This window comes from Mustelus asterias, chromosome 7 (genome assembly GCF_964213995.1).
Source record: "Mustelus asterias chromosome 7, sMusAst1.hap1.1, whole genome shotgun sequence".
Taxonomy (NCBI): Eukaryota; Metazoa; Chordata; class Chondrichthyes; order Carcharhiniformes; family Triakidae; genus Mustelus; species Mustelus asterias.
This window is the reverse complement of record NC_135807.1, coordinates 99,903,141-99,927,748: the sequence shown is the minus strand read 5'-3', so window position 1 is coordinate 99,927,748 and position 24,608 is coordinate 99,903,141. Positions and strand designations below refer to the sequence as shown.

The window sequence follows — 24,608 nt, the reverse complement described above, 5'->3', positions numbered from 1 at the left end:
GGTCCTTGGTGCTATGAGGCAGCAGTGCTAACCACTGTGCCACCCCAACCGTTGCCTTTCTCCTCAAAACAATCATGGCAAAGCAAACTTTTATCTAATTTTCTTTAGGGTTTTTCTCTTAATAGAAGACATGAAACTGAGGCAGCACGGTGGCTAGCACTACTGCCTCACAGCACTAGGGACCCGGGTTCAATTCCGGCCTCAGCTGATTGCGTGGAGTTTGCACGTTCTCCCGATGTCTGCGTGGGTTTCCTCCCACAGTCCAAAGATGTGCGGGTTAGGTGGATTGGCCAAGCTAAATTACCCCTCTGTCAGGGGGATGAGCATGGGTAAATACGTGGGCTTACGGGGAAAGGGCCTGGGTGGGATTGTGGTCGGTGCAGACTTGATGGCCTTCTTCTGCACTGTCGGAATTACATGATTCTATTCTAAACATGGAGGACAATTTGGGGGGTGGGGGGGGGGGGGTGCTTAAACTCTGGTCCTTTTGCCTCTCTGATGCTGACAAACAAGATGCAGATGGAATAATGATGATTTTTTTTCCAACAAGATATCAGTGGACTAAACCCAGTTACAGACTAAAGCTTGTATCTCCTTAGGTCGACAAGTAATCCTCACCTCAAGATAACTCAAATGAGAAGCCTAGTCCCATCCCTGGGATGTCTAAAGGGACAGATTATCAGGGCATAACTTTAAATAGGAATACTCTGGAAGGGCAACAATCCAAAAACAGGATTAATTGTTAAAATGTGGGCATCCAAGATCCTTAAGGTGGAAATACAGAGTCACTATAGGATTTAAAACATAGCAAAGCCTCCAAACGGATTTTACTTGTCCATCTCATCGTTAAAGATCACTTCAAGTTCATTAGACTCCGGATGAAAATGACCCAGAATGGCTTTCCAAGGATTCCAAGGGCAATAAATGCAAAACACTTGTGGAGGCAGGTTGATATTACAAAAACAACGAGGTAATCAACAGTAACCACTCAACAAATCCAAGAGAGCTGGACAAATAGGAAAATGAATCAACACAGTTTAACACACATTGCAGGATTAACTGCTGCACAGAACAATGAAGTCTTAAAGGATATAATTCTCCCTGCTAGTTGTGTTTTCCTTCTTCATTAAATTGTATATTGGAACAGGGGGGTGAAGCAGCCAGAAGTCTTTTGTTCAGTTTCTCATTGGGAAGCTTGTGGCATTACGCATATCACCATCATTTACCAGCTTCGGTTGTGGCTTCCCCATCTCCTTCCGTCAGGCTAACTAACTTTGCAGTCAGTATTAGCTGGTATCTGGTTTTAACTGCCTGCAAAAATTGATCTGTGTCACCCAATATATAGGTCAAAAATCTTCAACCCGAGGAGTGGCTTGAACACAATGAAACTTTCATCAAAGTAGCTTGTGGCACAAAACAGCCAAGGTCATGTGAGTCAGTGTGGCATGAAGCAATAGACAGTAGCCATCATGTGGGTTGATGAAGTGCAAAGCAGTGGAGAGAAGGGAGAACCCTGGGGATTGTTTGGGGGCCAAGACCGCAAGAAACTACAAAGGGTTGTGAACTAAGCCCAGTCCATCATGCAAACCAGCCTCCCATCTATTGACTGTCTATACTTCCTGCTGCCTCGGAAAAGCGGAGAGCATCATCAAGGACCCCATACACGCCGGACGTACTCTATTTTACCTTCTCCCATAGGGAAAAAGGTACAAAAGTCTGAGATCACGTACCAACCGACTCAAGAACAGCTTTTTCTCTGCTGCCATCAGACTTTTGAATAGACCTATCTTATATGGGGTTGATCTTACTTTACACCGAACTATGGCTGTTACTACATTCTGTACCTTCTCCTTTCCTATGAATGGTATGCTTTATCTGTATAGCGTGCAAGACACAATACTTTTCACTGTATACCAATACACATGACAATAATAAATCAAAAGCACACACAGAAGGAAGAGTAATACAGAAGAAAAAGTGCATCCACTGCAAGAATGAAGAGGGAACACAGTATCTGGTGAAATAGAGGGAGAACAAAGCATTAAAGCATCTAGTGCAAGCTAGAAAGAGAGAGTGCAGAGCAAAAACTAAAACCTACTAATTGTCACAGGTTTGAATCTATTATTTTTACAGTCTGAAATTCTGTGTCTTGCTGTGCTGCATTATCTAAAATTGTGCGGGAAAAGGTTAATCGTTAAATGAGAAATAAAAACAATTCAAAGTTTAGTAAATAACAAATCAGGATTGCTCAGGTCCCCAGTAAGAAGTAGTCACTTCCCTGAAAAAGAAATTCTTATTATCTGGTGAAGAAAATATAACAAGACCACAGTTAATTAGTAAATTTGTTACTAAAATAGATCTCCATGTGGTAGCCAGATCCACTTAAAATACAAATATTATATAAATCTGTTGCACTAGTCTACAATTTCTACTTGTGGAACATTTAGATTGTACATGAACAATTTGTTTCAGGAAAAATACAGTCTAAGGATGGAAAAGATACTTCACACAGTGTTTCCCCATCAATAAGAATGTACTTGCATTCTGAGGAATGCAATAAGAAATGGGCCTCGAGGAAAAAGCTTGGTTCCAGATGGAAGTTTCTAAAATTCTTCCAAATTTCCACACTAGATGAACATGTAGAGTACAATGTATAACAAAAAATAATGGTCTACACAATTCCTTTAATCAAAATACCGTGGATGCTGGAATCGGAAAGAAAAACAGAAAATGCTGCAAAATCTCAGCAGGTCTGACAGCATCTGTGAGGAGAGAATAGAGCCAACGTTCCGAGTCTAGATGACCCTTCCTCAGAGCTGTTTTTGTTCCTTTAATCAAAAGCTTTTTTTGAAACGGTGATGCATAACAGAATTTGGGGAAGGCAGAGACATATGAATTGTTAACAAAGAACAAAGAACAATACAGCACAGGAACAGGCCCTTCGGCCCTCCAAGCCCGTGCCGCTCCCTGGTCCAAACTAGACCATTCCTTTGTATCCCTCCATTCCCACTCCGCTCATATGGCTGTCTAGATAAGTCTTAAATGTTCCCAGTGTGTCCGCCTCCACCACCTTGCCTGGCAGCGCATTCCAGGCCCCCACCACCCTCTGTGTAAAATATGTCCTTCTGATATCTGTGTTAAACCTCCCCCCCGCCCCCCCCCCTTCACCTTGAACCTATGACCCCTTGTGAACGTCACCACCGACCTGGGGAAAAGCTTTCCACCGTTCACCCTATCTATGCCTTTCATAATTTTATACACCTCTATTTAAAGTCTCCCCTCATCCTCCGTCTTTCTAGGGAGAACAATCCCAGTTTACCCAATCTCTCCTCATAACTAAGCCCTTCCATACCAGGCAACATTCTGGTAAACCTCCTCTGTACTCTCTCCAAAGCCTCCACGTCCTTCTGGTAGTGTGGCGACCAGAACTGGACGCAGTATTCCAAATGCAAAGAGTTGCAAGTCAACAAATTCTCAGGAATTTACATTTGTGCAACGTTTACTGTTTTCAACTGCTGTTACCACACATTACTCTGCAGCATCAGGAAAAGAGGGAAACATTCCAAATCATACTTTTTTTTTCATTCAAACTGGCATGATGCAAATTTTACTCCTTTTGCTGTAGTTCCTGTTATCAGAGAGCCAGGAAAGAAAACAGGTAATCAAGAGCGGCAAATACTCAAATCCAACAATGCTACTTCATAATCATAATTATTTCAAATATATTGTGGAATATATACCCCCTGCAAGTGAAATCACATCATTTTTGATGCATATCGATACTAATTATTACATTTTAAAATATTTAACTTACTTCAGAGATGCATCACCGATGCTAAGACACCCCCGTAGGCTAAGTTGACGTAGGAACCCTCCACATCGTTTAGAAATGTTTTCCACCACACGACCCTATAGTCAGAGGCAGAAAATGAGTACTGCTGATATCAAACAAAAGTACAGCCTTTCCCCAAAAAACTGTGTGGGTATTTACAAATATACAACATATGAACAATGAGCAGGAGTAGGCCAGTAATTTGTGGGAGAGGCTACAGCAAGAGGACACAGTTTAAGAATAAGAGGCCTCTCCTTTAAGCCAAAGACTAGAAGAATTTTTCTCTGTCAAGAGGGTCATTAATATTGTTACAATCCCTGTTGGTGTTACCACTGGATGCTAAGGTCCCAGAATGGAACTCTGGCTCAAGAAACCTTGGTCGGAATTTTCTGACCTCGCAGCTGGGATTCTTTGGTCTTGCGGCTTTGAATACAGATTTATCCGAGGACCAAATTCTCCATTCTTGCTGGCACCAATAGCAGGGTGTATGACATCGGAGAATTCCAGCCCGCAATTTGACTTTTTTTTTACAACAAATGTGGATGAACGAAGTCTCAGGGCTGCCAGTTAGCTTTCAACAAAATAATCAAACATGAACAGTTTGACTATAATACAATGCTTCTTCACTTCCACTTACCTTAACAAATGTACACAGATTTTAAGGCTGACACTGGTTACACAATATACCTAATGCTATAACGTTTCCAATAAAAACACAGACCCTGTAACCCAACAGGCCAACTGTGGTTAGACAACACACCACTGTAACCCTGTGGCAGATGCCACTCAATCCATCTTCTGTGGGTTTTTTGCCAAATTCCCCTAAATGCTTGTCACAAGTGATTCCAAACTCCATGCTCAACAAACACACTTCAAAATCTTCTTTCACACAATGCTTTTTCTCAACTGTTTTAGCAAAGATCAGCCTCCAGGTTTTCCAACTCTCCATACAGTATTCCTTCGTCTTGAATTGCCACGTGCATCCAAACCTACACAAAAACACAATACTATGATCACTTATGATCTCTGATTTTTCTCTAGTCAAATTCACCTAAACTGCCCTTTCTGGGTCTGCCTTGAACTTCAGGTGAACAGTACCCTGTTTCAATTCTAGTACCTCTGTTTAACTTCAAACTTTTGGGAAACTTGTCCTCATTTTCTAATTTCCAGAACTAACTGTCTTTTATTTCTGCTGGAGCTTGCTTTCATGGCCATTACTCCATTGTACGGCTTTCCTGCTTTTCGCAGAGCTGAGAACTGTTAACTCTCTAGCTTCCTAACTCCAAATGCCTATAGGTTCAGTTTAAAACGCACACAAAAATATTTTCCCCGAAAGATGTCCTAGTTGCTAGGCAACATCTCATTCTTTCTCCAAGCTCATGTCTACTTTTCAAATCAAATTCTCTCTCTCAGCACTATAGAAATACAGTTTGAACTGAAACCAAAAACCCCCCATACATGCAAACATCTTTCTCTAAGATGAATCTAATTAGAGCTCTTCCCTTTCTGACACAAACCTAAGTAAACCCATTTAAATCGATAACTTATTTCTAATATTTAACAATAAAATGGTAGAGTCAAAGAGTCGTACAGCACAGAAAAGACCCTTCAGTCTATCGAGTCTGCACTGACAATAACTACCACTAAAGTCACACTAATCCCAATTTCCAGCATTTGTCCCATATCCTTGAATGTTATGATATTTCAAGTGCTCATCCAAATACTTATAGATCACTTAACAAAAAAACATTTCCTGACAACATCAAGTCATCATTACAATGGAGGAAGTGTGAGGTGAATTAAAAAGCATTAACGTAGACAAATCCCCGGGGCCAGATGGCATCTATCCAAGATTACTGAGGGAGATAAGAGATGAAATTGCTGGGTCTCTAACAGAAACTTGTGTTTCTTCGTTGGCCACTGGTGAGGTCCCAGAGGATTGGAAGATGGCCAGTGTTGTCCCGTTCTTTAAGAAGAGTAGCAAGGATAACCCGGGTAATTATAGGCCAGTGAGCTTGACATCAGTCATAGTGAAATCGTTGGAGAAGATTCTTAGGAATAGGATCGATACACATTTGGAACTGAATGGTCTTGTTAGCAACAGACAGCATGGTTTTGTATGATGGAGGTCATGTCTCACTAATTTAATTGCGTTTTGGAGGAGGTGAAAAAATGATTGACGAAAGAAGAGCTGTGGATGTTGTCCACATGGACTTTAGTAAAGCATTTGACAAGGTTTATGGCAGGCTGGTACAGAAGATTAAATCTCACGGGATCAGGGGTGAACTAGCTAGATGGATTCAGGACTGGCTTGGCCATAGAAGACGGAGGATAGCGGTGGAAGGGCGTTTTTCTGAATGGAGATTTGTAACTAGTGGTCTGCTGTTTGTAATGTATATATAATATATATGTAATATATATATATATGACTTGGATGAAAACGTAGCTGATCTGATTAGCAAGTTTGCGGAGTTTGGGTACAGTTCTTGTACGTAGATTAGTATTATTGTATAATTATTATTGTATTAGTAAGAGTGGCAGAGTTGCAGATAGTGATTAAAATTGTCAGAGAATACAGCAAGATATAGATAGTCTGGAAAATTGGACGGAGAAATGGCAGGTGGAATTTAATCCGGACAAATGCGAGGTGATACATTTTGGTAGATCCAATTCAGATAGGAGCTATAAAATAAATGGCAGAACCATCAGGAGCATAGACACACAGATCTGAGAGTACAGGTCCACAGATCCTTAAAAGTGGCAGCACAGGTGGAAAAGTTGGTGAAGAAAGCATATGGGCATGATTGCCTTCATCGGACGGGGTAACGAGTATAAAAGTTGGCAAATTATGTTACAGTTATATAAAACGTTGGTTAGGCCACATTTGGAAAACTGTGTCCAATACTGGTCACCACACTATCCGAAGGATGTGGAGGCTTTGGAGAGAGTACAGAAAAGGTTTACCAGGACGTTACCTGGTATGGAGGGTATTAGCTATGTGGAGAGATTAAATAAACTGGGATTATTCTCCCTGGAAAGACGGAGGCTGAGGGGCGACCTGTTAGAAATTTATAAAATTATGAGCGGCATAGATAGGGTGAACAGTTGGAAGTTTTTTCCCAGGGCAGAAATGACAATTACAAGGGGGCACAAGTTCAAGATAAGGGGGGAAAGGTTCAGTGGAAATGCGCTGGGAAAGTTTTCTCTTTTACACGGTGGGGGTCTGCAATGCATTGCCAAGTGAGGTCGTTGAGGCAATTATGTTAGCCACATTTAAGACTTATCTTAAAGTCATAGAGATTTACAGCATGGAAACAAGCCCTTCTGCCCAACTTGTTCATGCCACTCTTTTTTTTTTAAAGCCCTGAAGCTAATCCCAATTGCCTGCATTTGGCCCATATCCCTCTATACCCATCTTACCCATATAATTGTCTAAATGTTTTTTGAAAGACAAAATTGTATCCGGCTCTACTATTACTTCTGGCAGCTTGTTCCAGACACTGACCACCCTCTGTGTAAGAAAATTGCCCCTCTGGACACTTTTGTATCTCTCCCCTCTCACCTTAAACCCTCTAGTTTTAGACTCCCCTACCTTTAGGAAAAAATATTGACTATCTAGCTGATCTGTGCCCCTCATTATTTTATAGACATCTATAAGATCACCCCCTAGCCTCCTATGTTCCAGAGAAAAAATGTCCTAGTCTATCCAGCCTCTCCTTATAACTCAAACCATCAAATCCCGGTAGCATCCTAGTAAATCTTTTCTGCACTCTTTCTAGTTTAATAATATCCTTTCTATAATAGGGTGACCAGAACTGTACACAGTATTCCAACTGTGGCCTTACCAATGTCTTGTACAACTTCAACAAGACGTCCCAACTCCTGTATTCAATGTTCTGACCAACGAAACCAAACATGCCGAATGCCTTCTTCACCACTCTGTCCACCTGTGACTCCACTTTCAAGGAACTATGAACATGTACCCCTAGATTGCTTTGTTCTGTAACTCTCCCCAACGCCCTACCATTAACTGAGTAAGTCCTGCACTGGTTCAATCTACCAAAATGCATCACCTCGCATTTATCTAAATTAAACTCCACCTGCCATTTCTCAGCCCACTGATAGGCATATGAACAAACGGGGAATAGAGGGATATCAGCGGTTGGTCTAGATAGGACAACGTGATCGGAGCAGGCTTGGAGGGCCGAAGGGCCTGTTCCTGTACTGTACTTTGTATATGGAATCATGTGGGGTGGGGGGGATGGGGGAGCAGGAAAGCACAATTGAGACCCCAACTGAATCAGCCATGATTTATTGAACAACAGTACAGGCATGGAGGGCCAAATTGTCTACTCTTGCTCCAACGTCCATTGTTCATGTATGAATGTGCACATCATATCATGATGTTCAGACATCCTGCTGTCATCTTGAGGGCCTTTACGCAAGTTTTCACTGCAGAACAACAAGTGCTTATTGTCCTTTTGAATACATTAATTAGTGCTGCCTTTGGGAGGTTACCTCTTAGAAAACAGCACAGATGTAGGAAGTGGAATATCTGACTTGATGCGCTATATTCTAAATTCCCATTAGTTCCCATCTCCACAGGGCTGGGAAAATTCCAACAGTACAATTTGAAAAGGAGGTGCAAGAAGAGAGATCTGGGGGTGTTTGTTCACAAATCTCTGAAGTTGGCAGGACAAAAGAAGAAGAGCTCATAAAATATATGGAATGTTGGGGTTTTATAAATAGCGACATGGAGTATATAGGTCACGAAGTTATGCAGAACCTATATAAAACATAAACTCAACCCCAGCAGGAGTATTATGTCTAATTCTTGACACCATGCTTTAGGAAGGCCATGAAGCTTTTGGGCTCTTGCAAATGTGAATTATTACAGTGGGTTCAGATGTGGAGAGGTTGGGGAAGCTGAGGTAATACTCCTCTGAGTAGAGAAAATTTGACGCACTTAAAATCATGAAGGGTTTAGATAAAAGTAAGAAGAAACAGTTTCTAAAGGAAAACGTGCTGATGAAAAGAGGGGTTAAAGTGACTGGCAAACCAGAGTGTCCATGAGGAAAGGAGTTTAGGCAATGGTTAGGATTTGGAATATAATGCCCGATACGAGTGCTGTATACAAGTTCAATAGTTGCCTTCAGAAGGCAACTGAATAAGCACAAAGGAGAAAAAAATTCAGGGATATGAATAAAGCGTGTGGGAGTGGGATGAAGAGAACTTTTTTGAGAGAGAGAATCAGCAAAAACCTGCAGGGCTGAATGGCCTCCTTCTGGGTTGTATTATTCTATAGATCACCCTTCAATCTTCTCTTTTCTAGAGAAAAGCACTTCAGCCTGTTCAGTCTTTCCAAATAGTTACAAACTCAGTTCCAGGAAGAGGCAGTGGTGCAGTGGTAATGTTGCTGGACCAGTAATTCAGAGGCCCAGGATTCAAATTCTACCATGGCAGCTGGGGAATTTAAATTCAATTAATAAAATAAAAATCTGGAATTAAAAAGCTAGTCTCAGGAATAGTGACCATGAATCCATTGTCGATTGTCATAAAAACTCATCGAAAAGTACAAGGGCAGCAGACCTTGGGCACACCACCAACTGAAAGTTCTCCTTCGAGCCACTCACCATGCTGCTTCTTCACTGTTGCTCGGTCAAAATCCTGGAACTCCCTCCCTACCAGCACTGTGGATATATCTAAACCACATGGACTGCATTGGTTCAAGAAAGCTGCTCATCACCTTCTCAAGGCAATTAGGGGTGGACAATAACTGCCCACATTCCATGAATGAATATGAAAAAAAAAGCTTTCAAATTTTTGCACCTTTCCTTTTTCTAATATGGAGAATACCAGATGTGGTTCAGCCAAAGTTATAAAAAGGTTGAACATGACTCCTCAAATGTCACCCTCAGAATGTAAGCCAGTTTGGAATAAATAATTTAACCCCTCTTATTTCTGGTTTGTAGCCAACTGGCTATCCATTCTGCTTCTTGTCCGACTCCACATGTTTTGAAGTCAAGAGTCTGCACTTCTATCCTGTTATTTTGCACAAATTTGTGCTTTCCTGCAACATAGCAAATCAGCTCCAAGAATTGAAAGGCCACACCAACCACTGCCAACATCACAAATGACTGAGGCAAACATTATTACCCAGTATCAGTGACAGTGGGTGGGATTTACCACCTAATCCACTGTGCGTTCTGCAGCAGCAGGAGATGGCCCTCCATTAGCTGCCAGTGGGATCTTCTGATCCCACTTTTGTTAACGCGGATTCCTGTTGAATACAGGCAGTCCCCAGGCTATGAACGAGTTCCGTTTTTAAGTCTGTCTGTAAGTCGAAACAGTTACGTACGGTTCACATCTAGCGTCAATTAGTCAAATGTTTGTCTTAGTATATAGTATATATTTTACCCAAAACATTTTAAATATAATAATACGGTAATAATAATAATAAATGGAAATGACAAAACTTGGATTATTTTTATATTTATATATGTGTGTGTGTGTGTAGGTATAAAAAACATTAAAGTAATTTCTTAAAGTAAACATCAAGGGAGGCTTGAACAGAGCTTTTTTTCCCTCATTATAAATGGCCTTGTAGCAGCTGAGGCCGTCGGTAACTATCCGGTAAACTTTGGTGAACCTCTCTGCATTAGGATCTTGCTCCTCTAACTTTGCCATCCCTGCTTCAATGAGACGAAAGGCTTCAGCTAACTCCTTCGTCAGAAACTTCTTGACTTTTGGGGTTTCTAGGTCCCGGCCTTCTTCCTCAAATGCTATCATCTGCTGCTCCAGCTCCATAAGGTCCTCATTGGTCAGTTCTTTGGCATGGGACTCAAGCAAGTCAAAGACATCGTCTTCATTGATGTCTAACTGCAGTTGATTATTACCAATATCAACCACAGCTTGCCTGGCTTCGGCGATGTCCTCAGCTGTAAACCCTTTAAAACCATGTGCGAATTGGGGGCACAATTTGTTCCACACTCCTTTCATGTTGGCTGTCTTCACTTCCTCCCAAGAATCTGCAATGTTTTTGATGCCATCGTAGATGTTGTAATTCCTCCAGAACTCCTTTAAGGTCATTGCATCATCTTGGGTAGCTCTGACTGCTTGTGAGAAGGTCTGGCATAAATAGTAAGCCTTAAAAGGAGGCTATGACCCCCTGATCCATTGGCTGAAGTAGATAATTAACCACTGCGTTGCTTAGTGATAATTGTCGCTTTCATCGGGACAGAGCCTTTTACATGCTCCATTACTCTCCCCTTGTCCTTTATAATTGTCCCGATCGTTGACCGACTGTAGCCTAACGCTTTTCTAATGTTTGTTGGCATTTCACCTCTCTCCGATCGCTTTATTATTTCCACTTTCGTTTCAATCGTGATCGTTTTCCTTTTCTTCGATGCATCACCATCACTTGCATCAGATTTACGCTTTGGAGCCATGATTACGAGGGTAAACACATGAAAACTTTAAGTCAAAACACAACCCACACAACAGTGTTTACGCAATCCGACTTAAAGTGGCAACGACGGCATGGCGCTGTTCTCCCTCGGGCCGACGAACCGCTGAAAACGCGCAATGTTTTGAGCGCCGCGCAATGTAGTCCACCCATTCGTTAGTATGAACCATTGTATGCAACTCAATTTTTAAAAATAATAGGCTTTACGGAGGTCAGTACGTAAGTACGGGCGTTCGTAAGTCGGGCGTTCGTAACCCGGGGGCTGCCTGTATTCCACTTGCTGCCACGAAACCTGTGATGGAAATGCGCCATCTGCAGGATAAAATCCCACCGGCGCGAATGGCTGCAAAGTTCGGGCCAGTATTTAACATCACACACAATCATTGCCATACTCCTTTTAAAGTATTAATGCTTGAGTAGATGGATTAGATGATGACATGAAAGAGGGCTTTAGCAAGTACTATAATCAATAACTGCACATAACATGTGACGTCAATCCAGAAAACTAGCAAGAACTGTATCCGAAGTATCAAGAAAGCCTTCACTAATATCTCAGCCACGTGAAAACAAGTAGGCACTTAAACCATAGATATATTCAATATGCCACATTTATAATCACAGAGGAAGAAAAACAAGAGTACTTGAAGGCTACAAATTAAATACAAAGGTTAGAAGGCAAAATACTGGTGGCGTACACCTAAACAAAAGGGGAGAAAAAGGCTGTTCAAGAGCATGTTTCCCTGGGAAAGTTTATATTTCTGGAACAATAATTCAATCTGGCTAATTTCATACAGTTTTATTCTTGAAGCTGATGGATTTTTAATTTTCACAAATAAAAAGGCAATTGGACTTAATGGCCAACCAGATAATCACTTCTTAGCATCACACAGACACGATTACCATATGCAGCACTGAAGGCAGCATTTTCAATACAATTTTCAGGAATGGGCAATAAATCTACACTCAGTTTCACATGTTGCCTGAAACAAACAAAGCCTTTTCCAAATGCTATTTTAACAGTCACTATCCCACAAACACTGCTCCCAACTGAGCTCAGAGATACAATCACCCTGAATGCAGAATTCTTAATTAGTTCTAACCTTCAGACTTTTCCAACCACCTCTCATCGCCACCTCGTCCAGAGGTTTCCAGCCCTCTCTTGAATCAAACCCTGGGATTCAGGCCATCAGGTCCAAAGGACTGGTCAGCCTTTAGTCTCAGTTTTTCTAGTATTTTTTTTATTAGTGATCATGATTGTTTTAATTTCCTCCCTCCCATTTGATTTTCACTATTCTTGAGATTCTTTTAGTGTCGTCTACTATGAAGACAGATGCAAGATACTTGTTCAAAGTCTCTGCCATTTCCTTATTTTCCTATTATTAATTCTCTAGTCTCATCCTCTAAGGCAGTGGTTCCCAACCAATGTACCACTGTGAAGTGTGCTGTGTGCTGTGAAAAAAGATTCAAAATGATTAAAAATTCATATAATTAAACCTAAAAAACCTTCAGCTCTGTGGTCAACATCTCCAAGATCTAACAAACCTCAAGCCTCTTGCACATGCGCTGACCGGCAAAGAGTCGCACATGTATGGTTTAGATTTTTCACATTGGTCAGGCCCAATGGGATTTGGAGCTGAAGACAATGGCCCATGCGCTTGCACAAAAAATAAAAACTCAAAAAAAGGTACAAAAACCCTGGCAGAAGCGAGAGGACAGTAAGAAGTCTCACAACACCAGGTTAAAGTCCAACAGGTTTATTTGGTAGCAAATACCATAAGCTTTCGGAGCACTGCTCCTTCGTCAGATGGAGTGGAAATGTGCTCTCAAACGGTGCACAGACACAGAAATCAAGTTACAGAATACTAATTAGAATGCGAATCTCTACAGCATTACACATCTCTTTAACCTGTGTTGAATGCTCCCTCCACCCACATTGTCTGTACCTTTAAGACCTGGCTGGCTGTAGAGATTCGCATTCTAATTAGTATTCTGTAACTTGATTTCTGTGTCTGTGCACTGTTTGAGAGCAGATATCCACTCCATCTGACGAAGGAGCAGTGCTCCGAAAGCTTATGGTATTTGCTACCAAATAAACCTGTTGGACTTTACCCTGGTGTTGTGAGACTTCTTACTGTGCTTACCCCAGTCCAACGCCGGCATCTCCACACCAGAAGCGAGAGGCACAAAGGTAAAAAAAAGGCATATGCTGTTCAGAAAATCACAATATTGAAACCATGCAAATAACTTGTATCTATAGTTATGTTTAACAAACACCTAGATATGAGATTAGCATTATGCCGAGAATCTTTTAAATTTAGTCACAAGTAGGCTTACATTAACACCGCAATGAAGTTAGTGTGAAAATCCCCCAATTGTCACACTCTGGCACCTGTTCGGATATACTGAGGGAGAATTTCACATGGCCAATGTACCTAATCAACACATCTTTCGGACTGTGGGAGGAAACCGGAGCACCCGGAGGAAACCCATGCAGACACAGAGAACGTGTGCAGACTCCACACAAAGTGACTCAAGCTGGGAATCGAACCCAGGTCACTGGTGCTGTGAGGTATTTCAGCTTTCTGCTCTTTAATGATACTGCTTTTTTCTTATAGAATCATAGAAACCCTACAGTACAGAAAGAGGCCATTCGGCCCATCGAGTCTGCATCGACCACAATCCCACCCAGGCCCTACTCCCATATCCCTACATATTTATCTACTAATCCCTCTAACCTATGCATCGCAGGACACTAAGGGCAATTTTTAGCATGGTCAATCAACCTAACCCGCACATTTTTGGACTGTGGGAGGAAACCGGAGCACCCGGAGGAAACCCACGCAGACACGAGGAGAACGTGCAAACTCCACACAGACAGTGACCCAAGCCGGGAATCGAACCCAGGTCCCTGGAGCTGTGAAGCAGCAGTGCCAACCACTGTGCTACCCCAACTTTTTCCCTCAGGTAATAGTACTCAAAATATTAATACAAAAGCATAGTCCTGCATGCAGATGCTAGGAAGAAGAAAAAAATGCTGGAAAAGCACTGTTAAATCGGGCAGCATCTGTGGAGATATGTTGATGAGCCTTTCAAAATATTAAATCTTGTACAAACTGGATAAATTGTGAACTGTTTTTAAGGAAATCAAGATTCTCTTTATACAGTTCATATTTATATCGTATTGTTTACATTTTTCTAAGTCAATGGCCCAGGATTTGTGATAGTTAGAACTGAAGCTATCAATGCTCAGCATTATTACGGTGGAAATCAGATTTTTGGCATCCACACATGCACAGTAAACATGGAAACACCGTTTCCTGATTCTCTCTGGATTTTCTGCCTATGTTGCCATTCTGTCTGATGGCGAACTGGGCTGAAAATCGCCCAAAAAAGTATTTTGCTAGAGGGCAGCTTAGAGAAAATAGAAGTTGTCCCTCAATTCTTTTTTATATAGCATAGAGATGTGTCGTGACATTTCAAATGTTGGGAACCACTGCTCTAAGGAACCAAAGTTCATTTTAGCCACTCTTCCTTTTAATATATTTCTATAAGATTCTACTATGTGTTTTTATATATCTTGATACATGTGACTCATTATCCGATTTTTCCCTCTACTATTCTTGTAGTCATCCTATGTTGCTTCCTAAAATCTTCTGGGTTACCAATAATTTTCACAGCATTCTATATCTTTTCATTCAATTTGATACCAGCCTTAATTCCTCAGTTAGCCATAAATGGTGGATCCTCCTCATAGAATCTTTCCTTCTCAATGGAATACATCTTCATTGAGTGTTATGAAATATCTCCTTAAATGTCTGCCATTGCTTCTCTCGTGTTTTACCTTTAGCCTATTTAACCAACTCACACCCTTGCAATTGCCTTAAAGTTTAATACAGTATTTTCAGACCCAAATTTCTCACTCACATAATGAATATGAAACTCTACTATCTTATAACCACTCTTAGCTAGTGGATCCTTGACAATGAGGTCATTAAATAATCCTGTCTTAATACACATTACTACATCTAAAATAGCCTGTTCCCTGGTTGGTTTCATAATGCATTGTCCTGAACATACACTGAGTTTATCGTCCAAGCAACTTTTGCCAATTTAATTTGTCCGATCTATGAGAAGATTAAAATCTCCCAAGATTATTGCAATACCTTTCTTACATGTCCCCTTCAGTCCTATGGGTCTGCTTTTGTCTGGGGCCTATAAACCACTCCCCACTACTGGCTTCTTTACTATTTTGCATGTTCACACAAATTGATTCTACATTTTGATACTCTCAACCAACAACATTTTTCACCACTGTACTGATCTCATCTTTCATAGAGTCAACACACCAAACTTTTCCTTCCTTCCTGTAGACAAGTGGTCACGTGGTTACTCAGGAGGTCGAGGTAGAAGCGTGGGTGTTCTCCCCGGAGCACGGGCAGATACAAGCATGGCACAACTGCTCACCTAGTGAATAAAGTATTGTCTGCTACGAGTCCTTGATCACCAATCTTTTGAGAACACAGCACTTCTACATGGTGTCAGGAGTTGCAAGTATGTCAAAGACTTTGCCACATCGACCCACTCGTATTCGATGAAAAGATTGTGGACAACTGGACCAAGTTTGGAAAGGAGTGGCATGTATATATAGCGGCGCTGGATTCCTGGATAAAATTTTTTTTAAAAAAGAGACAAACTTATACCTTACTAAATCTAATGGGTCCCGAGGCCATCACAAAGTTTGAGTTCTTTGTATTTCAAATGGAGGAGCAGATAGAGGAGGACCATAAGATTGACATATGGTAAACACGGCAAAAAATGTGGAAAGTGGAATCATTTTGCAAATGCTACACATCAAAAATCGCAGCAGATTTCTTTTGACAAGAACCACATTGCAGCTGGTCAGTCCTCCAAGGCTAGGAGCATCAGCAAAGTAAATGAACTGGAACTCATCCAGAGCAGCAAAACCACTGGGCCTTCAGCAACACTCTGCTGTGAGTGTTGACATCGTCATAGCAAAGGGTGAGATCTTCACAGCCCTGACCATGACGTGCAACAACACAAAACTGAACGTACAGATAGATGCTGGAATATAGTGTCATGTGTTGCCCAGTCGAATGCTACGGTAACTAGACCCATATGTAGCACCAGACCCTAATGCCCAGGTGGATCTTGTGGCCTATGCTGCCAAACCACCAGCACAGAAGGTGTGGCCACTCTCCAGTGCACACAGGACAGTTTCAAGTTTCATATAGTCGACAGAACATTAAAGCCATTGTTAGGTCTTCAGGACAGCATCACATTGGGGCTCAACGAACTTGGTTCAAAGGTACGTGCTCTGCAACACCAGGCCCCAGAAATGAGTACAAAGACCTCTTCAACTGCAACATCGGTAAGCTGCCACATCGTAGCAATATATCACAAGACATTAGATGACAGTAACATACCACATCAGATTAAATAACTTGGTATCACCAACAGTTTGTGCTCCGAGATGAGTACCAATAAACATGAAGCAGAAAGTAGTTAATGAGCTGCTTTGGATGACACCCCTAGGTGCCATAATTCCCATAAGTGAGGCCACAGAATGGATTTCAGCAATGGTGGCCACAGTAACAAAAGATGGTGCAGTCAGGATATGCACTGACCCAGTTCACTTAAACAATGCACTGCTCAGACCTCAACACCCTATGAAGACAGTGGGGGAACAGGTGATAGCAGACATGCCCAATGCCAAGGATTTCAGTATTCTAAGTGCAAAATGCAAGTTCTGACAAATTGTGCTAGATGAGGCATCCTTGAAACTTCCAACATTCATGTCTCCAATAGGTAGATATAGTTTTCTTCGTATGTTCTACAGGATCTCCATTGGCAGCGAGTTCACAGAATCCCTACAGTGCAGAAGTTCTTACAATGGTAAACCAGGTTCCCTATGTGGATCACAGCCAATGGCATGAAACCATATCCAGACAAGATGGCAGTTATACATCACACAGCCATCTGTGAACAATGATGCTTTACTGAGCTTCTTTGGAATGACAAATTATCTCTCCAAGTTCATCCCTTGGTCCTGCCAGCTCCTCCACCAAGATACTGAATGGTGTTGGCAGGAACACCACAAAGCTGTTTTCAACAGCACTCAGCCCCAACAGTGCTGCAATATTTTGATGTTGGAACACCCATACCCATATCAGCAGATGTTTCCCAGCATGGACTTGCCACAGTCTGTATCCAGAATGGTAGACCAATAGTCTTTGCATCAAGGGCCCTCACTGATACAGACTCATTATGCCCAGATTGAAGAGGAGCTACTAGCTCTAATCTTCACCTGTCAGAAATTTCATAACTTCTTTATTATGCTTATTTTAACTAATTCAGTTTCAAGCAAAATCACTCAAGTGAGCTCAATGATAAAATAATGCATGGTCCAGCACCTTTTATTTAATTTGTCCTAATCTCCCCTCTTAATCTGTTTTAAACTGATGTACGTATTTGCACTTTCGAGCTCTAATGTTTTATTATCCTTGATATAATAGAGCCCAAAAACACACATTGCATTTTTTATTCTTATACTTTGTGCTCCTATAAACCTTGCTTCAAAATGAAATTTTATCAGTATGAAATTGTTCACAGACGGATCATAACAGCATAATTGTTTCAGCAAAATCTATGCTTACAAAAGCTGTGCAACTAAATCCACTAAGTCACTGTCTCACAAGACTGCCAAAGCTGAACAGGCTTGAGGTGAATAATAAATAATTTTCAGCATTCACTTCAATAGCCCAAAGCATGCAAGTGTGCAAACTAACAAATGACATGGTTCTTTGATATTACTTCTGTACTCTCAAGAGAGATGTTCACCTGTACATGATTTTTCTAACCTGGACCTGTAGTTTTCCTTCTCTGAAAAAATGGAACGTAGGACTGTTATAGAACATAGAACATTACAGCGCAGTACAGGCCCTTCGGCCCTCGATGTTGCGCCGACCTGTGAAATGAATCTAAAGCCCATCTAACCTACACTATTCCAATATCATCCATATGTTTATCCAATGACCCTTTAAATGCCCTTAATGTTGACGAGTCCACTACTGTTGCAGGCAGGGCATTCCACGCCCTTACTACTCTGAGTAAAGAATCTACCTCTGACATCTGTCCTATATTTATCACCCCTCAATTTAAAGCTATGTCCCCTCGTGCTAGCCATCACCATCCGAGGAAAAAGGCTCACACTGTCCACCCTATCTAATCCTCTGATCATCTTGTATGCCTCTATTAAGTCACCTCTTAACCTTCTTCTCTCTAACGAAAACAGCCTCAAGTCACTCAGCCTTTCCTCATAAGACCTTCCCACCATACCAGGCAACATCCTGGTAAATCTCCTCTGCACCCTTTCCAATGCTTCCATATCCTTCCTATAGTGCGGCAACCAGAACTGTACACAATACTCCAAATGCGGCCGCACCAGAGTTTTGTACAGCTGCAACATGACATTATGGCTCTGAAACTCAATCCCTCTACAAATAAAAGCTAACACACTGTACGCCTTCTTAACAACCCTATCAACCTGGGTGCCAACTTTCAGGGATCTATGCACATGGATACTGAGATCTCTCTGCTCATCCACAATACCAAGTGTCTTACCATTAGCCCAGTACTCTGTATTCCCGTTACTCCTTCCAAAGTGAATCACCTCACACTTTTCCACATTAAACTCCATTTGCCATGAAGAAGGGAACGGGTTAATGAACTTTGTAACACTTAAGATTTGTACAAAGCATTGAAACCCGAACTGTGTAATACTTAGAGATTTGTGAGAAGCATTGTAGAGCTTGTTTTCGTGTCTGTAGAACTTGTTTTTGTGTATTCACACAGATAAGAGAAGCAGCTGCTGTATACAAGCTCATGATTTTCCCAGCTAATTGTGTTCAGGAATGTGGCTAACCCAGCTAGGATCCATTTGGTGTCCTTTTATATTATGTATCTTTGTTTTAACACGGTGGAGCTGAAATGTATGCCTTCTGTGATCGTATAATAATAGATTCATCTATATTCATTATATACTATTCATCCTTACCGATATAAATTGTTATATAGGCCCCTGTATTTCAGTTAACTTGTTTATGCAAACTTATAATCTTGTGTGCTGGATAAACAAACTGCGGGTGTCCACATAGAGGCGACAGAACAGATAGTCGCAGCCTTGATATGGCCAGTTACACGGGAAGGACGGAACTGCCAAGGCAGCAATAATCGTGAGAAAATGTGACCAGGGGCGAAAATATATGTATAAATATTTGCTCTCAACCTGTATTCGGGGAGAAGTCTGGAGACCGTGTTAGCAATCGGACTTCTCCCACAAGCTTGTGAAAATAAACCACTGTACTTTGATTCACGACTAGTCTCAAAGGTATTTTTTTACCTACAACAGCCACCTCTCAGCCCAGCTCTGCAGCTTATCTATGTCCCTCTGTAACCTGCAACATCCTTCCGCACTGTCCACAACTCCACCGACTTTAGTGTCATCCGCAAATTTACTAACCCATCCTTCTACGCCCTCATCCAGGTCATTTATAAAAATAACAGGGACACCGTTATTCGAAAGCTCAAACTAATTACAGTCACAGATCACGACAGGCTCTCAGGATGAGTGAAAAGCAGAATTCACACTTCTTTATGTCATGAAGCATTGTGGGACAACGAAAGCAAGAAATGTGGCTATTGATCACTGATAAGCAGTGAAGATTTTAAAATCTTATGTCAGCATGAATGGAAGATAATGTAATCTTAATCAAAGGACATCCAGCAGTAAGCATATGCAGTTTGGCAACTGAAAGCATGAAAACAAATCAAATCAAGTTACTGTTGTTAGTCAGAAACTAGAATGTCTCCAAAATTAAGGAATACTTTATAAAGCTATAGACTTTATAAAGCTATAGGGCGGCACGGTAGCACAGTGGTTAGCAGGGCGGCACGGTAGCACAGTGGTTAGCACTGCTGCTTCACAGCTCCAGGGACCTGGGTTCGATTCCCGGCTTGGGTCACTGTCTGTGTGGAGTTTGCACATTCTCCTCGTGTCTGCGTGGGTTTCCTCCGGGTGCTCAGGTTTCCTCCCACAGTCCAAAGATGTGCGGGTTAGGTTGATTGGCCATGCTAAAAATTGCCCTTAGTGTCCTGAGATGCGTAGGTTGGAGGGATTAGTGGGTAAATATGTAGGGATATGGGGGTAGGGCCTGGGTGGGATTGTGGTCGGTGCAGACTCGATGGGCCGAATGGCCTCTTTCTGTACTGTAGGGTTTCTATGATTTCTAACTTCCCAGTAAAAGAAAGTTCGAAAAATATAAAGATGTAAATTCATTAAACAAATGACAACATTTCATATATGCATGGTAATAAATAAAATTACCATCAATTACAAGAGGAAGTGAAAACTAAACAATGTGACTCCAAGCAAAGTCCTTGCGTGCAATTCATTTGGATCAACCGTCTGACCAAGATGGCTCCAGCAAGGACAGTGCTTTTCCCCTCCCTCTGCTACAATCTGATTGAAATGTAAAAAATTCATTTGAACATGGAAATTGGTCTCAAATTAAGCCTGTAGATTCAGATCCAAGACAGTGTTCTGGATTAGTGTATGGCTGGTAGAATAACAGGAGGCCACAACACAGAGGCCATGATAAATTTAGGTCAGAAGAGCCCTAAAATGTGAAGCCACAGTGCTCAGGTGAGTTTATGAAAATGCATTTAAGTGACAAATTATGCATTTCTTCATTTTAATTACCAATCCCATAGTTTGAATGAACATATGGCATCAATAATGCAGTGATTAATATTTTGCTCCTTACCTCTATGTCTGTCTGAAAATTAAACAAGTCAATCCTCTGCCAGTTGCTGCCATCCAATGCCAAGATATTCCATGCCTGCAAAATAGTTGATAACTGCAATTAAAACATCCTTGCCAGTGTTGCATCAACATCAAAATAAAGAGATCTCCTCAGTGCCTGATTTCTAATGGTCAAGCACCATACAAAATATGATTAAAATGCAAATAATTCTTCCCGCTCTGAAGCTCAATTATTTTATTCTTGCTTATTCTCTCAGTAGGCTTGAAGTATTCCCTTAAAATGCAAATACTTGGATTCTTGCTTTCTCCTACCTCAAAATTTCATCCTTAAGTATTTTCAAGTACAGTACAATGATAGTGGAAAGCTTTCTTCTGTCAATATAAGCTAAGTTCTTGAAACTTGTTGGTGTAGAACTGCTTAAGGAGGTTTTTCCTATGGTACGTTTCCAATTACCGCCATGGTTTCGCTGATCAAGCAACAGGCTAGATGACTCTCACTGCAATGGCCAAGGTCAGCATCAAGGCATCTCAAATATCATCTTACTCAGCAAAATGGAAAAAATCCCAAATATTATTAGTTTTTCGTTGGTGATTTAAAACTCCATGCTACATTTTCTAAAGAACTCGTTATATTTTGAATTTCTTTTTCATCAGTTTTTTTAAATGTTATGACTGGGTCATAACACGCATGGTGGCACTGTGTTTTGCACTGCTGCCTCACAGCACCAGGGACCCGGGTTCGATTCCCGGCTTGGGTCACTGCCTATGTGAAGTTTGCACATTCTCTCCTGGTCTGCGAGAGTTTCCTCTGGGTGCTCCGGTTTCCTCCCACAGTCCGAATGACGTGCTGGTTAGGTGCATTGGCCATGCTAAATTCTCCCTCAGTGTCCCAAACAGGCACCAGAGAGTGGCGACTAGTGGATTTTCACAGTAACTTCATTGCATGTTAATGTAAGCCTACTTGTGATACTAATAAATAAAACTTTAAAAAGCCAATTAGTGGAGTTCCACTGGAGAACAACAAAGACTACAACTCTTATGGAGAAATTCTACATACTAAAGAGATGAATGCTTCATAAAGAGTTGGAACTCTTCAGTTTTTATTTACTCAGTTGTGGTGATATAAGATGGGTTATAGTGCTCCACAACAGCCTGGTGAAATAACCAGGCTACAACATATCATCGTCACTCAAGCATACAAAATTTGTTCACAATAGGTCCAAGTTCCAACAGCTAAGCCCAACTGAAATTTTCAACTCGAGTCCCAAGCACCAGAAGATAACCTATACAGCAGAAACCCCTTGCTAGTATTTCTAATATCATCCTACATGGATCTTTTTTATATCTTTAATCACTGTTTTAGGGATTACACAGAGTGCTTGTGTTTGTAATGTTCTTTCCAGCTATAAAGCAGCAATATGGAAGTTCGAAGAAATTGAGAATTTGATTGGCTTTATGGTATGTGTTTCAAGGTGAATGTTTTGAAATAAATCAAAACGTAGACTGCATGTTTCCTGCCGGTTGGTTCTCTCTTAGTGGTACTGAGATGTTCAGATTTTAATCAATTGGATATTCATCAGTCACTTAAATGCAAGTATTATTTAGCCATGCTTGTTCTTTGCTGCAATACAAAATAAAAACAGAAAATTCCAGAAATACTCAGCAGATCTGGAAGCATCTCTGGAGAAACAGAGCTAATGTTTTAGGATTATGAACCTGTGATATGTATAGAACAGGACAGGCTAAAATGGCAATATTTCATGCTAAAAATCCAAAGGGAATGAGAATGGGACAAGAAACAAAATGTGTTCCCACAAGGTGTCAATAGTAAGATGGCAGCTATCTGAACACAAAGGAAAGGAATGAAGAAACAAAGAGAAAAACGCTGAACCAGCAAAAACACGAACCAAAAATGGAGCAGATGTTATAATCCAAAGTTGTTGAAGTCAAGAACAAAGAACAAAGAACAATACAGCACAGGAACAGGCCCTTCGGCCCTCCAAGCCCGCGCCGCTCCCCGGTCCAGGATTGAATCCTGAATCCAGGATCCCCGCCCAATTTTCCAGCCTATCTACATACTAATATCCTATCCACCGAGCTGTCTCTCACAGCTACGATGCTTTGTTCATCACAACCTATTAACTCACCCCCACCCCCCCCATTCCAGACCATGTGATCTCCAGGGAGAGGCGAAAACCCAGAGTGAAAACCCCAGGGCCAATATGGGGAAAAAATCTGGGAAATTCCTCTCCGACCCCCTGAGGCGATCGAAACGAGTCCAGGAGATCACACTGGCCCTGATCGGAAAATGCTTCCCAACCCTATTCATTTCCACTTCCACGAACACCATCTGAATTCCCTGCCCCCGAGACAGGTTCCCAACTATCCGCAGTCTCGCTCTGTACTGGCACCAGCAAGATGATCATAGAATGAAGCCTTGAAACGAGAAACAAAGAACAATTAGTCCGCGCCGCTCCCTGGTCCAAACTAGACCACTCTTTTGTATCCCTCCATTCCCACTCCGTTCATATAGCTGTCTAGATAAGTCTTAAACGTTCCCAGTGTGTCCGCCTCCACCACCTTGCCCGGCAACACATTCCAGGCCCCCACGACCCTCTGTGTGAAATATGTCCTTCTGATATCTGTGTTAAACCTCCCCCCCTTCACCTTGAACCTATGACCCCTCGTGAACGTCACCACCGACCTGGGGAAAAGCTTCCCACCGTTCACCCTATCTATGCCTTTCATAATTTTATACACCTCTATTAAGTCTCCCCTCATCTTCCGTCTTTCCAAGGAGAACAACCTCAGTTTCCCCAATCTCTCCTCATAACCAAGCCCCTCCATACCAGGCAACATCCTGGTAAACCTCCTCTGTACTCTCTCCAAAGCCTCCACGTCCTTCTGGTAGTGTGGCGACCAGAACTGGACGCAGTATTCCAAATGCGGCCGAACCAACGTTCTATACATCTGCAACATCAGACCCCAACTTTTATACTCTATGCCCCGTCCTATAAAGGCAAGCATGCCATATGCCTTCTTCACCACCTTCTCCACCTGTGACGTCACCTTCAAAGATCTGTGGACTTGCACACCCAGGTCCCTCTGCGTCTCTACACCCTTTATGGTTCTTCCATTTATCGTGTAGCTCCTCCCTACATTATTCCCACCAAAATGCATCACTTCGCATTTATCAGGATTGAACTCCATCTGCCATTTCCTTGCCCAAATTTCCAGCCTATCTATATCTTTCTGTAGCCTCTGACAATGTTCCTCACTATCTGCAAGTCCTGCCAGTTTTGTGTCGTCCGCAAACTTACTGATCACCCCAGTTACTCCTTCTTCCAGATCATTTATATAAATCACAAACAGCAGAGGTCCCAATACAGAGCCCTGCGGTACACCACTAGTCACAGGCCTCCAGCCGGAAAAAGACCCTTCCACTACCACCCTCTGTCTTCTATGACCAA

General features: G+C 41.7%; 1 protein-coding gene across 2 annotated transcripts in view; it reads right to left on the bottom strand.

Moving 5' to 3' along the window:
* Window positions 1–24,608, bottom strand: part of fbxl2 (F-box and leucine-rich repeat protein 2) — a 200,023-nt gene that overhangs the window by 110,414 nt on the left and 65,001 nt on the right. For both annotated transcript variants that reach the window (XM_078216569.1, XM_078216568.1), the window contains 2 exons: window positions 21,140–21,214; window positions 3,815–3,909 (listed from right to left, as the gene is read on the bottom strand). In XM_078216569.1, coding sequence (XP_078072695.1) covers window positions 3,815–3,909; window positions 21,140–21,214 — 170 coding nt within the window. The remainder of the gene's footprint in view (window positions 1–3,814; window positions 3,910–21,139; window positions 21,215–24,608) is intronic.